The 16,832-nt window shown below is 37.8% G+C and overlaps 2 protein-coding genes across 3 annotated transcripts in view; one reads left to right on the top strand and one right to left on the bottom strand.

The window, feature by feature from the left end:
* The window catches only part of LOC115760000 (toll-like receptor Tollo), a 60,743-nt gene that overhangs the window by 28,354 nt on the left and 15,557 nt on the right, over positions 1–16,832 (bottom strand). For both annotated transcript variants that reach the window (XM_030701157.1, XM_030701158.1), the window contains exons 2-3: positions 13,010–13,057; positions 5,085–5,105 (exon numbers count right to left, since the gene is read on the bottom strand). The gene's annotated coding sequence lies outside the window, so the exon portion shown is untranslated. The remainder of the gene's footprint in view (positions 1–5,084; positions 5,106–13,009; positions 13,058–16,832) is intronic.
* Positions 4,005–4,718, top strand: LOC115760002 (eukaryotic translation initiation factor eIF1-like). Its single transcript, XM_030701160.1, has one exon. It carries the CDS (start codon positions 4,224–4,226, stop codon positions 4,554–4,556), a length of 333 nt encoding a protein of 110 aa, XP_030557020.1. The 5' UTR covers positions 4,005–4,223; the 3' UTR covers positions 4,557–4,718.

Here is a 16,832-nt window from a genome sequence, read left to right as displayed (position 1 = left end):
TCAACGTCTGCGTCCATGTCGCCGTCTCAAAATCCCAACGTCTAGCCCAGAAAGTGTTACAAATTTTACGGCATTTTCTTTTAGCATTTGGCAACGGTTTATATATATATTTTCTACTCAGAGCCAGAAAAAAAAGGTCAACAAAACGCTCGAGGTTAGATGACAGCCAATGCAAAACGCTACGTCCTGGGTGCAGGAGGTGTTCATTCAGTTTCAAAGGAAGTAGTAAAAAGTGTTTTCTTTCTTTTTGCCTTTTTTTTTTTTTTGTTAGCTACTTTTACGATTTTGGGTTGGACATTCGCACACAAAAAAAAAAAAAAAAAATAGATATATAAGAAAATGAAGAAGACACTAATGTCGCTCATCTTTTATTAATATTTCTTTCAGATTTTTTTTTCCTTTTTTTTTTGTTTTTATGTGAACGCCGCAGGACGCATTTTATTCCCGTAACATATTTTCGCCCACTCGACAGTTGATTGACCCACGCAGAAATCGCTTTAAGTTTAACACAGCTATCAATGGGTTGCCTTGTGAAATGCTTTCAATCCATTAATTTGGGGTTTCTATCAATTTAGTATTCACCCATGCCGACTGTGCTGCATTTTTTTTAGATGTCGTTGCTCCAACATAGCCTGTTAACAGTCTGGCTAATTGGCTACAAGTAGATGGAGTTGTTGCCCACAAATAAAATGATTGGAAATCAGTTAACAGACCGGCCCACATATCCGTGCCACCCGCAGCAGATTCATCAATTCACTGCCTGGGCAATTGGCCAAAAGGCCTCGGGGGATCTCAACCAAAATCGAACTGCCTGTCAAAGTAAGCCCCAACGTTAACCCGCTTTACATAAATTTTGCATTTATATTTTAACTCATTGCTGCATCGTCAGTTCATCGCTCATTTTCCATTTACCGTGCGTGCTGTGCTTGAAAGAGATTTCACGCAAATTGTTTTTTAACGTAGCAGACAGTCTTAAACTATTTAACCCGTGCATGTCCCTCTCCATATATGTTTGGGTGTGTGTCAAAAAAAATAAGCCGAGAACGCTAAACCGTCAGCTATTTATCAATGGAAAATCAATGGGGCCCAAACCTTTTTTTTACCCTCTCTTACTCGCATCCAGCTTACCCATCATAAGTACTTTATGGTTTAGTGGGTTGTTAAAGGAAGCCACCCGAGGAGGGGGAAAAAAACGAGAAAATATAGTAAAATCATTTTCAGAACAACTGCGTGTCATGCGATAAAGCTGTGCAGGTAGGTCACACACACACACAGACACACACACAGAGACACACTCATGCACATGCCAGCACGTGTGTGTACATATGTATATTCAATTGCCCGCTCACATGCCATAACGTTTTGTAGATGTGCCAATTCCGCTTGCCAGTCCCTGTCCAAAATGCTTTTACTAAACATCCGCTGCAATGTTTTGACATTGTGGATTACAATAAAAGCGATTTTGTTTGTTTGCATGACAGACTGACTGACGGACGCGTTGACAGAACGCCTGCCAGATAGGTGATGGCACAAGAAACGACTTCGGCTACGATTACGAATGCGGATGTCCATGGCATTCATTAGTTGCCCACATCACAAGTGCCGTTTATCACGTGTCAACCTGCAATTTAACCTCATTATTGATTATGTTATTTGGCGCGCTGCATCCATTTTGACACTCTGTAGATATGTGTGTATGTGTGTGTGTGTGTGACATTTACACGCATTACTCGAAGTGATTTGGGATTAAGGATTAAGTTGTAAGGCATTATTTATTAAACGCGCACACCAATGCTCAGGAAGTTATTGTTGAGTTGGGAAACCACAACTCAATCATTTAGAATAATTTTTTCTTTTTATGATTCTTCTCTTTGGTCAAAACTGTTGCAGCTTATGTTGTTTTAGTTGAAAGTTTCTTGTTTCTAGAAAAACAATGAAGCTAAAACCCATCAAAGCTGTCTCTCAAAGCTTTCTATTATTATTTGCCAAGTTTAAGAAAATAACTCATGAAAGTACTCTGCATTAGTTCCTGTTTTGATTTCATTTGAAAAGGTTTGTGGTTTGAATATCAGATAAATATTTTACGGTTTCCACAAATTTAGTTTAATAAATTCACTTTGTTCTTTCTTTTAAATTTCGTTTGAAACTTAATTTGCTTGAGTGAAAATTATGAATCCTGACACATGGCTCAGCAGCATGCTAAAATTTGGCACAATTTGCTCAGTCATAAACTTAGGCAAATATTTAAGCCATTTAAGCAAATTGCATTGTGTAATCGTCCACAGCAGCTTCTCAGCTGTGGCACCATCAAGAGCAGAAGCATCATGATTATCGCCAAGCTCATCAGAAGCATCAGCATTTGGCCAGGCATTATAATTATATAAAGAAGTATATGCGCTTTTTATACAAAAAGAAAAAAAAAATACGAATAATAAAAATAAAACTCAGTTTACCTTTTTGTGCCTGTTTATGACAGCTCGCACACATTCAATGCGACTCTGTCTGTGTGTGTGTGTGTGTGTGTTTGTGTGTGCTTGTGTGCGTACTCGACAAGCAACACTTGCAAGTTTTACGATTTTCAAATGATGTACGTACAAATTCATAGAATTTTATATTTTACAGCGCCCAAATGTATGCAGCACCACAGTCCTGTATATGCATGTAACCGTTTTTAGTTGTTTAGTGTGCTTTTGGGGTGCTTGTACGAATGTGTGGGTGTGTGTGTGTATGTGTGTGTTATGCCGTAATTTTTCATTATTTGCCACACGCTCAGCGCACAGTTTCCGCGGCGCATTCATCATATTTTCTGCTGGAACTTTATTTTGCCCGATGGGGCAAGAAGGCACCCAGATAAATGACAGTCCGTACATCATGTGAAATGAGTTTTATGTTTGCTGCCACGATATAAGCAATTAAAACTGTGCACAGCATTTAATGCAAATTTGTTTGGCTGCCACTGCTTTTTCAGCTGATAAATTACCAATGTTACTCTGTATTAGGCAGCTGAATTTCTAGATTATTTCACGGAATAAAAACAAAACGAAAACTCTATCAGGCCACATGACAGGCTCATTATAATCGAAAGTCGCACGGATCTAGAAGGCAAAAACTTTTTAATTTAGTTTGATAAAGAAAATAATAGACCGGAGCAGGTGTGTTCCTGTGTGTGCGTATATCAAATGTGTGCATGTGATTTGGCAAAAACTTTTTGTTGCCTACTTTTCTGCGCACTCACTCAGACTATATGCAAATTTTCTAATTTGGTTTTGTGCTTGCGTTGCTACCTTTTCCGTTGTAGTGCTTTTCTCCATTTTGCTATTTATATATATACCCTGTACTCATAAAATGAGCATCAAGAGGGCGGAAGAGGTATATATATTCGTAGAAAAGTAGGCCGAAATTCGAAACCCGCAGAAAAGTTTGAAAAACCTTAAGCCAAAAAAATGCTAAATAGATACTTCATTTTGTGCAAGCAAAGGGTATCACCTAGGCAAACAATCTCGTCTAACGTTTTTATTGCACCTTTTTTTTTTTGCTTTGTTTAGCATTACGCTTTGGTTTTTACAACCGCAGAAAATTAATCAAGCAAAAACATATTTTTTTACGCAACATCGCCTAAAAGCAGGCAATCGCTTGAAATACCTCTTGGTAAATTTTCTAAATTGAATTTATGTACTTTCCTGTTCGCATTGCGGCGCACACAGAGCGTAAGAACAGCAGGCACTTATTGAATTTTATGTAGCCATAAAAGAAGTCTGTTCAATTTCATAAATTGAATAATAATTGCGCTTACAGTGAGGGTGGGCGAAAATTTGTCCTGCTTATTGGCTTTAATTACCGCTGATGGAAAATTCACAGAGCTGCCCTAATTTGCCAGGCTTCATTAGTTTTCATTGGTCTGCTAATGAAATGAGGAGAAAACTAAGTAAGCGGGCAAATCGCATTCAAAATAATACACAATAAAATTTGTTTGGAAAATCATATTTTGTTGAAAGTCGTAGCAGGTTTAGCAAATGTTATCTCTAGTTCAGTGGTCAATTTAAATATTTTGGTTGCCATACAAAAAACAATAGTCATAAATTCCGATATACAGGCTAACAAAATAAAAAAAAAATTGAATCGTTCAGAAAAATCAGCAAAACAACAAAAAAAAAAAATTCGTTTATAATTTTGTGCAACTTTTGGCATTTATTGCAGTATTCGATTTCTGCACAGCACTTCGCATGTCCATTCAGAATCTCAACTCGCGCGATCCATTCGCCGATGCCATCAAGGGACCAGATGATGACATTCAGGACGGTCTCGTCCACATTCGTATCCAACAGCGCAACGGACGCAAGACTTTAACCACCGTTCAGGGCTTGTCAGCCGAATACGATCTAAAGAAAATTGTGCGCTCCTGCAAAAAGGAATTCGCATGCAACGGCACTGTCATTGAGCATCCCGAATACGGTGAGGTATTGCAGCTCCAGGGTGATCAACGCGAGAATATTTGCCAGTGGCTAACTAAAGTTGGGCTGGCCAAGGCCGATCGCCTCAAGGTCCATGGATTCTGAGTGCGGGACACTGGGCAAGTAAAATCAATCGATGGGATTGTAAAACAAAGGATAACAAAACAACAAAAACAAAAACAATTGTTCAAAGAGGAGTTCAATAATGCATCATTTTAGTTAACTATCTGATTAAAAGTTTTACAGTTCTGCAGTACTAAAGTCCAAGTTTCTTAGTTTCGATTCGAAGTTATATTTTCATTTTTAATTCTTGTGCGTCGAGTAATAAGCTAAGCGTGACAAGAAGTTGTATTTGACGGAAACCCATTGAAAAGAATGAAAAACTGTTTAAATTCATGTGTTATCAAAACAAAAGATGTTTCACTTTAAATATTTGTATATAGTTCCACTGTGTTAATAACCCTTTGTTAAGATTGAACAGATTTGAACTCCATGAAAAGGAAACCTATCGGAATTTGACAAGATAGATAGGTCGTAAAAGCTGATGAGCTTAAATTTCTGTTTGTATTTATTTCTCTTATAAATACTTTCTTATGCGTCTTACGATAGACATAAACATTTGTTTGCACTTACCTTTGCTATGGTGACACAAGTCTGCAAAATAAACAAGAGAAATATTTATAAAATTATATACTAATTAATTTCGTATGAAAAAAGTTAAACTAACTTAAATTAAAGGCACATGTACTGATACACACATTCACACAAGCGCGCGCGCGTATAAGCTAAAATAAGCTGAAGCATTAGGTTTCATGGCTAGTTTGTTTACGTGAAAGCCAAAGCCAAGAGCGACACTTGGCCAACTTTTAGGAATGAAGTGCTATGAATGTGTGTAGCAAAGGACACGACCATTGTCCACGCAATTACCTTGACAGTGCATCAGAAATGTCGCATTGAATACAAAAAATAACAGAACGAAAGCCACACAAATTGCAGGACCTTCTGCGTAAGCCAAGTAAGTTGGCTTAAAGGACGGCAAACAGTTAAAAGTGCCAAAGGGTCAGTTGACAAAATTTATGAAAATTCATAAATTTCTATGGCAGATGCGACGAGCAGGAGAAACGAAAGAGCTCTTTGCAGACGGGTGTAAAGGACAGCGCAATACTCGTTTCACTCATATTTGTAATAGCCTTCGTGAGTGTTACAGTGTTCATCAAACTGTTACTCAAAGCCAGTGACTTTGAAACTTTGACTAGTAGCAGTATGGAAGTTTGGGTGCACAAAACATATATACCCGTTGTCATTCTGTGAACAGTGTATAAAAATATGTTTGCAAAATTCTGTGGATTCTTTTTGAATGCCATTTTTGCGCATTTATATAATTTTTCTGTGACTGCTATTTATCATGGCCAGAATTAGCACAGCCAACTACTGTGCGCTGGCAGCTCGTAGTTGTGGGCGTGCTGCTAACATTACATAGCAAAAGGGGGCGTGGCTAAACAAACTGTTTGCTTCAAGACGCAGTTTAAATGGAATGACAACCGCTCCAAGTAAATCCCAACGGCTGATGAACCTTTTAGCCCAGTTGGTAAGTGGGAGGGTCAGCTAAAAGATTTATGCGCCTGTTTAGTTAAGCAATTCAAGAATCGGTGTGAAATTACTTAACAAAATGTAATTGCATTTGAATGCAACAGCAAATGCACCAACTATTTCATTTGAATTATATTAAGCAGCCCCCACAATGCCCGATGCCAACGATCTATGGAGCAGTACAAACTATCATTAGGCCGGGCCAAAGATGAGGCACGCAGCATTGGAGTCGGGCGGGCGTCGCCGGAAAAATTCAATTATGCTGCAACTTTTAAAGGCCTGCAGCCTGGAGCCTGGAGCCTGGAGCCAGACGGCAGGCAAAATGCATGCCGAGCTGCTGCTATTGCTGCCGAGAGTTAATCAGTTTTGCTAACTTCATTTCAGCCCCAACATAAGCAGTCAGCCAGCATAAAACCCAAAAACTTATGCCTGTGCCAGAGCACAGCAGGCCAGCAGCAGAGGCAGCAGCAGCTCCTCATCCACAAGCCCACTCTTAAAATGAATGCCAGCCAATTTCATGCACTGCAATCATTTTCAAAAGTTTCAGTTGCTGCCACTGTTTACTACTTAGACACGTTTGCCACGGCATTCAGGTGGCTACTCGTGTTGCGCCTAAAAGCAGGCTGCAAAAAACAAAAGTTAATGCAGCTACGACGCTTGCGGCTGCTGCGTTCAAAAAGTTCCATATAGCAATCGTAACTGAATAAATTTTGAACCTGAGAGCATTACGTATACGCAATTAGTTTAAGATCTAACGAGCAAGAAATGTAAGGCTCGTGCTGCCGAAAACTTTATGCCTTGACCTTGATAAAAATATGCTATCGTGTTGCTTATAAATATATAACCTTAAAAATGATGGTATACTTTTTTATTTTTATACCTTCTGGTATTTCGAAGTTTCTATAATCAATTGATTCGTCCAGCACAAGCATATTTACAACCTCGGGCAAAACTATTTCTTAAGCTCTAAAATAAAAACGTTCCCGTATCAACGCAAATACCTGACCAGAATATTTTAATATTATTTTTATTATAATACCCAAGTGTATCAATACTTAAACAAAAAAGGAAAAGTTTTTAATGAACGTAGTTTTTAGCACAGAGAATGTAAAGCATTCAAACTATAAACTTATCAACTTTCTGAGCTGTCACTTGGGAAGCAGCTAAAGTGTAGATGAGTAAATATTTCAGCCTTCAATTTGTTCAACAAATCAGGCAAATTAATTTTGAGTCCTATACTTCGTTAGCACTGGATTTTTATTAGCAATTCGTTGAGCAAGTGCTGTCGACAGCTGAAATCAATTGATACGTAAAAGGAATATAGGTCAACGAAGCACAACAAAACTTAAATGAATTTGCTGCTTAAAAGCTAAGAATTATCTGGTGTGCTCTCCTGGTGCTTATTCAATTTGGCAATAAATCAGAGTCCACTTCAAAGAGCCAACAATTACAAAACAATTAAATTGTCACATTTAACGCCAGAAGGCAAACTTTGCCGATGGACAACTGGAAGCCCAGGCATACAATAAAAAAAGAAGAAAAATAATGCCCCAAGACAACCACAAAAGACCAACAAAATCAATGAAGTCCTGTCCGCTGCCTTTTGTCTCACTATACAGCGCCCTGGTCTCGCCCACAGTTCGCGTCCACTTCCGCTCAACTGTGCTCCGGCTGGTGGCCGTCGTAGAGGAAATGGAAAAAGTGCACAACTTGAGCATAATACGAACTTCGCTGGCCAGCGAATTGAATAGAATTGGTAGCAATGCGCTGCCATCAAGGCCAAATGGCCAACAAATCGAGCTCAGGACTGAACGTCTGTTTCCATTATTTATTTGCTGCAAATTAAAGCCAACCACTGGGCCCAGTGCTGTACAGGGTATATTCCAGAGGGCGAGTCAAACCAAGTCAAGTGTCAGCATAAATGAAATTTCCCACCACAAACTTCCGGCATCGCAATGTGATGGGCAGGGCGCGGGCAGCGCTGGCTGCGCTCCTGCGAACGGTGCTCTGCTGGTGGTTGTTAACAATGCATGTGCCTTAACACAGGCAAAAAAAAAAAAGAAGAAAAAAAAGGGGGCCAACGCTGAACTTTTAGCGGTTTCACTTTCGCTACCATCGACACACTTCGCTGGCCATAAAGTGCAACAAAACGTGAACATGACCAAATGCGGAGAAGGGTGCTGTTTGAGTATGTTCCAGCTCATAGATTGCGCACACAATTCAATTGCAACGTCACTTCCGCTTCCGTCAGATACACTACAAGCGGCATATCCATAATAACAAAGTAGACAGTTTTGAGATATGTACCAGAAATAATAGCTTACAAAAAGCAAAGGGAAAAATCCAAAGCTCTAAATTTGTGAATGGATATATTGGGCCAGAGCTTTTGGTATTTTCACTGTTTAAAAAATGTACGTAAATATATTTAATATATAAATAATTAATAAAAATACTCAAAAAAGACTTCTTCTTTTAAAGTGAATTATTTGCTAAAATACCCTCACGACAAATATAACCTTTGATTTTGCCTAATCTTATAATTATATTAGACCTTGGCATTTGATTCCAGCTATAGAGCTTATATCAAAAATGTATATGCTAGGGTATTACAGTTTCGGCTTTCAATATGAAAATTGTACTTTCTTGTCCATTGCGAGCGCTTTAGCCCCCCTTCTGTGGCCGCACACAAATGAGCCGCATCATTTCCATTTTTTTCTGCTTTTGTTATTTTTTGCAAATTGTGTAGGTGTGCGAGTAGTTAAATCATGCGAAAAGGAAGGAGAGGTGTGCAGTCAACTTACAGATAAAAAAATGCCTGGGCATAAAAGAACAACAACAATTTGCGCAAAATTCAAGTGAAGCGTTGAATTCGTCGGGTTCTGTTCATTTGAGTTGAATTTGAAAGAGAGAGAAAGAAAGAAGAGCTTTTTGCTTTGCTAACTTTTTTAATGAACTTGTTGATGTTGCGTGTTTTTGTGTGCGTTGCGCTTTTTGTTGCCACATATTGTTGCAATTGTTGTTGCTGTCTGTTTTCCTGTCAACTTATTTGCTCAAGTGCAGCACAATATGCGTTAATGCGTGCAATTGACTTGCTCGAACTCGAACATTTGGCATTTAATTAACTAGCGAACCACGAGTGTCATTAATTGTTAAAGTTCATTTAATTCGAGTGCTCTTTGTGATGCTACTGCTTTCACAAGCAGCACATAATTGATTTTTAATTTTAATAAAAATTGATTTATTTGTGCGTCGTTTGAAATATTTGTTTGCAATGTAGCCAAAGGCATTTACTTTGGAACTCACATATTTTTCATAATTGAAACAATTCATAGAAAAAATTTTTTTTATCAAACTTATATTTTATACTATTAAACAAAATTAAGTTTTGTTTCAAGATGGATAGTATTCATAATCATATATATAATAACTAAATTTATATCATTTAAAATGTCAAAAGGCTTTGAGACTTTTTATCAAAAGAACACAAAATAAGCCAATAGCACTTCCAACAGCTAAATTCTGTACTAAGCCTCAGATCCTCATTAAATAAGTTTTCTTGCCACACCGCGTGGCATGCGCTGAATCCTCCCCCGTTTGGTAGAGCTGTCCATAAAATATGCAACACACTTTTCGTCATAAATTTTTGGCAGCTCATGATGCTCGCAGTCTGCCAAGCGCTAAAAATCTGCCGGCTGAATAATTAAATAAAATTTAATTAAAAGTGTCTAACTAAGCAAAAGCTGTTAGTGGTTGAACTGCTGCCGTTGCTGCTGCTTTTAGCCGCGTCTGCCCTGACGCTGACTAATAAATCAAGAGCGCGTGTTAACGTAACTGATATGCCAGGAAGTGCAAGGGGGCACAAAGTGGGCCAAGCCCAACCTGTGCAGCTGCAATTCAATCTGGCAATATGGTAAAATTCAGCTAAGTGGTAACAAACACTCGTGTTTAGCGTGGCGTTAAGCTCGCAGACAACAAGCCAAATGCGAAAAACCAAAAGCAAAATGAAACAATTAATGTCATCAGCAACTGCAAATATGGCAGCAGCAGTTGCAGCCGGTTAAACAATGGCCAGAAGCGGTTAACAATGCCAAACACTGTTGCAGATTCCAAAATGCTTCAACGGTCACTCGCACGCGTGTGTGTGTGTGTGTGTGTGTGTGGGTGTGTTTATGTGTGTGTCTATGTGGGATTGTCGTCTGTATTTACATGTTGTTTGTCACGCTCCCTGGCGCTTGACGTGGAAATAAACAAACAGCAGCAGCAACTACTGCAGCTGCAACAGACACTGCAAATGCAACTGCATAACTTTTTGGCTTGTTTTGACTAATTGACAAAGAGCTGAGCAGTAGATGGAAAACAAGTGTAAATATAGATAGCCTAGCAAATTGGAAACCTTTATAGCTAGCATATAAAATAAAAAGTTGAGTATGTCTTAACCCCATTAAAGTCTAGGTCTTGGGGACATTGGAGAGTTAAGCACGTAGCTGTTGTAATTCTGATACATGTCTATATTTTTCAAAGTTTCCTATAACTCGGTCAAATCTTAACAGATTTTCACGAGGTTTGTCTTTTTGTAAATAGTTTTCCCTCTAGATTAATCTGGCACTCATATCTGACTACGTAATTTTTAGTCGAAATTCATGACAAAATCTTAGCCCTAAGATTCATATACGGACATAGGTCAAATTTTTGCACCGCCATAACATGCTCAAATCTCATCCGATGTTAACGAGGCTTTTGACAATTAATTAACATGTTTCTAAGCTAACTGAAACTAACTTACACAGCAATATGTTTAAATTAGAAACTTACCAAAAACAAACCAAAAAAAAAAGAAACTCAACGTGTCGCCTAACTGGCAACTAAGTGAAATTCCCCAGATAAATAGCCGTAACATAGTTTGTCAATTACAAATGTGAGTCGTTGAAAATACTGAAATTGTGTCACATTTAGTAAATGCACTAATTAAGTTAAAACCTTAGCATTTACCTTGTAAGGACACTCGCCGCTTGGATGCATGGTAATGGCAAACTCTTGTCGCCCAAGGCTGTGAGGCACATAAAAATATCATATGTCAACTGCAGGCTGCTATGCCAGCACTCTTACTCATTAAGCTCTTAACCTCGTTCGAGGCACACACAACACACACACAGACAAACAGACACACAGACACACACAGGGTAGGTAGAATAGCCAGGATATACGAACTGCTAGTGAGCGCTTTATTACCAATGTCGACACGGTTTGGTCCAACAACGGCATGGCAGTCGTTGCTTTTGTGTTTGCAGCAAGTTCAATGAGTTTTTCCGCTAACACACACTAGCCCACAGACACTCAGCCATACACACACATATTTCGCCCACTCCTTTTGTGCCCGCTTTAAGCCTCAGTTTGTTGAAAAATTATGAATGTGCTGCAATCGCGAAATTCCTTTCTATATTTTTTGTTTCTTGCTGCCTTTCAATTAATTTAACTGCCTTTTGCTCGGGTTTCTTACATTTCCTTGACTTGAATGAATGAAATCAAATTAATTACGCAGCGTCAAGCATACAAATATATCTATATATATATATATATATAAAGCCAGAACACGGACTCACGCCCATTTTCTTATGCACATGCGTGAACCATTCTTTTCATAATTTATTCTGCTTCCTTCGCTCGGCTCGTTGCGTCTTTGGCATTCATTTTATCTGGCCCTTTTTATCATTATCAACTTCATCAGTTAGGCAGGCGGCCAGGCAGACAACCAGGCAGTCAACCAGGCAGTCGAGCAAGTCCTTCCAGGCTGCTAGTCCTTCGGCTGCCGCTGCCGCTGCACTGTAGTTTATTTCTTGTGGCATACTTATGTGCATATGTCTCCTGGTGTTATGTGTGTGCGCACTCATAATTTGATTTCTCATACACAACTTTGATTAAGGATATCGACACATACACACACACACACACACACTAGCTCATACAATTCCGACTTTTGGCCTGCAGCTGTTTTGTGCTCTTTTGTATTGGATTCCATTTCGATTTTTCTGCTCGCATTTTTATGTCGACTGCTTTTGCCTTTGGGCAATGGTCAGCAGATTGTTGGCCAAGTTTCGATTCACATAATTTCCAGCAAAACCTTTTTAGCTGCTGACCAAGTAGCCCAGGATATACCACGCCACGTGGGTTGCACTTTAAAGCACATTTAAGACGCATATAAATTTTAAAGTTTTTTTTTTTATTTGTAAACACAAAAGCTCAAAACTGAAAGGCAAATGTTTATTTAATAAAACAAAAAAAAACCTATTGAGTTCTTTTATTCAACGACAAAAGCTGCACACAAAGCCAAAGCATATTTCATGCACATAACATTGACACCCAGAAAAAATAAAAGAGAAAGCATAAATAAATCTATCAAATATATTGGAATAAAAAAAATATATTTTGAAAAATGCTTTGATTGATGTTTGAATGGAGCCGTCAAAGCGAATGAAATCTGTCAGCTGAATGAAGTGCAATGAAAATGTATATATACAGCCGATTGCACAAACGTATGATATGGAATCGTTGAATTTAATCAGCAATAGGCAATTTTGCTTTAAACAAATATTTTAAGGCCAAAACAAAAGAAAAATAGGGAAAAATATATATATTGGGTTTGCACCAATAATTAATTCTAATTCTATTTTACAGAATATAAACAGAGTATATACAGACGATATACACATTGATCTTAAAGTTCAAAAAGAGTTTACACCAACCTTGGCAAGGATCACTTAGTTCAATTTTAGTTTTTTGTTCAGTTTTTGTAAAACTTTTGATCCCACAAATCGATATGAACTCATTTTCAGACCATTCTTTGAAATTACGCACGTTGATCCCTCAGAAAAACTTTCAAGCCACATGGACTTAATTACAGTATTATGGTAAGACAGGGTATTGACGAGTCGAGCACTGTCAGCTGCTGCCACCTGCCATCGAAAACTTACCTATTTGTTGAGTTTATTTGGACCACAAGCTACTTGGTATGTTGATAACTGTAACGAAAAGATTTGGTATTGAAAATACATTAATTAAGTTTAATTAAGATCTTAACGGTTCACGAAAACTTAATCATAAAAACTTGCACAGCTAATTAAACAAGCAGCAATTTAATTAATTACGGAATTTAAGGGGCAGCCACAGACAAAGCTTAAGACACGGCACATTGGCTTAATATCTTGTCACCTGTGTGCACAGGTGTGCCAATAAAGAGCAAAACACACACAGGCACACACACAAACACAGAGAGACAGCGACAGGCAGCTAAGCCACAAAATCAGAAATGTTAATTAAAATCACTGAGCGTTGAGCACAAACGTCGGGCATATTAAACAGGCAGGAAATCAGTTGGGAATGAAAACCCTTAGCCCTGGGTAAGGTAAGACAAGGAATGGGCAAGAGAAGATAAATGTATTCCCATATAACGTGTTTAGCTGTATAAAAATAAAGTAAATTAGTTTGGATCTAAATTATGACACTGTCAGCTAAGTAAGCACACGTATGTATGTATTATAATCTCAAACAGAAAAATTTAATTGAGCTTGGCAGAATTCACCTGCCTTAAGAAGGGGGTAAGATGCTAGACAATTCGTGTATTTTCTATTAAATTATGAAACTCAAAATATAGTTTTGTTAGTCGACAATAATCGAAATGTAAGCAAGCGTTAATAAACACTTCCATTGCTTAGAGATATTGAGTATGAGAAATGTGTAAAAAGGCGATATTTACTCAAAACGAAGAGCTCAGTTTGGCTTAGTCACATTCAAATGAGAGACAAACATTTTGAATTACACACTAAATAAATCACAAGATAACAACTGACTAAATCAAAGAAAGAATAATTTCCGTTAGCTTTCCTTTTTAAATATATTTAACGCAACATTTTTGCTGGTTAAAAACAATTTGAAACTTCCCGCAGGAAAATTGAATTTCTAGAGTTTCCAGAGCAGCCAATGCCAGCTGCTCGGGATGCCAGCGGCAACAATAATAAATAAGGGGAGTTGCATGGCAAAAAAAAAGAGGACAGGCAACAACAAAGGCGAGTTCGCATTTAAAAGCGTAATGGACGTAACGGAAATACAGAATTCCGATCAGGAAGCCAGGGGTCAGGAAATCATCTGAAAAAGTGGCAACAAAAAAGCGCGCGCAATTGCAAAATGAGAGAGAGAGCGTGAGAGTTGGATAAAATGAAAGCAAAAATAAATATATTTATATAGATATTTACAACTGTCTACTGGCGCATAATACCCATGAAAGCAAACGAATATTAAATAGAACAAAGCAAACGCCCAAAATTATGCGTGACTTTTTACACTGTTCATTGTTAATGCTTTTAGTTTATAGCCAGACGGTATAAATGAATATTTCATTCAGTTAAATATAAAGCTATCACTAACGGCTTAAAGCTATTATGCTGAACAATTAATGATGCGTCGCCTTCAAGTACTTTTAATCGGTATAATATTTCAACATTTTGCCGGACAAACTTTTCCTTTTAGTGAAGCATTTACAACAACAAAAAGAAAATGCTTTAAAGGGCTTTGCTAGCTGATTGCTGAGTGGGTGGGATGAGCTGGTCACGTGGCCTCTCCATAACACAATTAGCAACAACAAGTTGCATTAAAGCGGCTTCTAACTTTCATTAAAAACCACTTAACCCATGCCAGGACAACAGAGAGACCGTAAGCCGACCCTTGTGTAGCCGCACAATTCTAATACTTGACCCACCCACTTGACCCACATGACCCGCTGCAGCTAAACAAAGCAACACAGTAGCACATGGAAGCTGAGCCAGATGGAAGGGGGCAGTTGGCTTAGTGAGTTTACCGTAGGCATGTCTGCAGCGTGTGCGTGTAGCTTTTGCTATGGCGGTGCGGCGTAGGCGGGCACCACTTCTGCACATCGTTAGTCATATATTTTTATATGGCAAAGTTTTTGGCAAACAACAAGAAAGCGAAAAAAATTATATATATATATATATACATATAAAGGTCTATATATTCTTAATTAAATTAAAAAGCATTGTGTGGAACCAGTTGTGGTCGGTGCCCGGGGAATGCCACATGTGCAAAACTCAAAAAGCGTTGCATACTTATGTGGGCAAAAGTTTGTGCTAGCAGAAGTTCTACTTTTGAAAGTTCTAAATATAAAAATATATGTATGTATACATTTTAAACGGCCCTAATGCGTTTTAAATTGTATATTTAAATCGATAATATTTATTTTTTGAATGGTTATCAGACAAGCAATTGTACACATGCCGCAGACAAATTCAATTTTGATCGGGCCGTGTCAATGTACGTTTATTCCAATTTCATTACGGCTGTTATTTTCCTTTAATTTTTCTTGTGCAAACAAACACAACTGGCAAAAACCAGTACCAAAGTTAAAAAATGGCTGCGCGGTTCTTGGTGGGGGCTATAGAGCGTGGCATATCAGCTGCGGGGGATACCGCGTACAAACTGAAAAACTTTGCTGCTACTTTGGTATTTTTTTTTTTTTTTTTTTTTTTGCTTCGACTGTTTTCTTTTAATGCCAAAGCGTGAAAACAAAACTTTTTTCTTGCTTTTGCTAGCCGCATTTAAACGGCGACACTAATGGCCCGAAATTGAAATGGAATTTTTGTATTTGTGCAAATATTTTGCAAGCTGAAACCAGCAAAAGAAACCGAAAAGTTTGTTGAATGTTAGCATCTGACTTGAATTCAGTTGCCAAGGCGTCATATGCTGCATTATTGGCTGAAAACTTAAATCGATTTGAGTTGTTGGATAAACAATCAAATTCAAGTTTTGCAGCACCTAAAGTTCTTTATTTATACGCAATTGGTTTATGAAGTTAATTGGCTTCAACGCACAGGCTAAAAATGATTTTAGGTCCAAATTTGAATGTTCATTTATATTCATATAGAAACTATCTAAATAAACAAAAATAATTTTTCAACAAAAAATGTAAAAGCAACTTAAAAGTAAAAGACAAGTAAAAATGGGAGCATGGCTTATGGCCTCGCTACCTTGTCTCAAAAGGTCATTTTAGTCGGAAGACACAACTTCAACTTTATATGCTCTACTATTAAGAGCTCTACTTTTTCTATAAATTCACAAAATTGTTTAAATTTATTTGATAACATATTTTTGTCACTGCTGCAAATCAGACCAGAAGCATGGCTTGTTTGATTATATGCTAATTAATAAAATACTTTATTTCTATGCCAATCGATAGTCTATTTTCAAGCTCAATAAATTTATTTAAAAATGGCATTTGTGTGTGCTGGTGACCTAAATTGAATTTATTTCGATTTCCGTAAATAACTAAACAAGCCAGCAACAAAAACAGCAACTATAATAATTTGGCAAATGTGTGAAAAGTAAAATAGTGTGAACCGCAACGTGGGGAGGAGAGTTGCCTAATAAAGAATTTAAATACTAATTGAAGAGTGCTGTCGCAGGGGGAAGAGAGGAGCCGGCAGAGAGCAGCAGTAGAAGTGAGCTAACCTTCTTTTTTTTACTCATCCATCAAAGTTTTTCCCATCGAAGCGAATAATGCCAATCTTTAGTTAACTTATAAAAGGAGCTGGGCTTCTCAGCTAAGGAATTGAAAAATATTGATGGGCTGCTTTCATTAAGTATGTATGGGGCAAATTTGATTAAAGCCAAGCAATTTGTGCAACGCAATTCGACTTTAATACAAAGTTAAAATATTTTAACTGTATGCAGATTTTGGACCAAGCGTTGCCAACAAAAAGGAGCCAAAATTTTGAAAATATTGAGGTC

Source organism: Drosophila novamexicana, unplaced genomic scaffold, assembly GCF_003285875.2.
Source record: "Drosophila novamexicana strain 15010-1031.04,08,12 unplaced genomic scaffold, DnovRS2.1 tig00000387-arrow-pilon, whole genome shotgun sequence".
Classification (NCBI taxonomy): Eukaryota; Metazoa; Arthropoda; class Insecta; order Diptera; family Drosophilidae; genus Drosophila; species Drosophila novamexicana.
Note: the sequence above shows the minus strand (reverse complement) of the source record. Positions and strands in the feature narration are given on the sequence as shown.

Coding starts and splice junctions, on each gene's coding strand:
- LOC115760002 (XM_030701160.1), top strand. CDS start 4,224: ATGTCCATTCAGAATCTCAACTCGCGCGATCCATTCGCCGATGCCATC.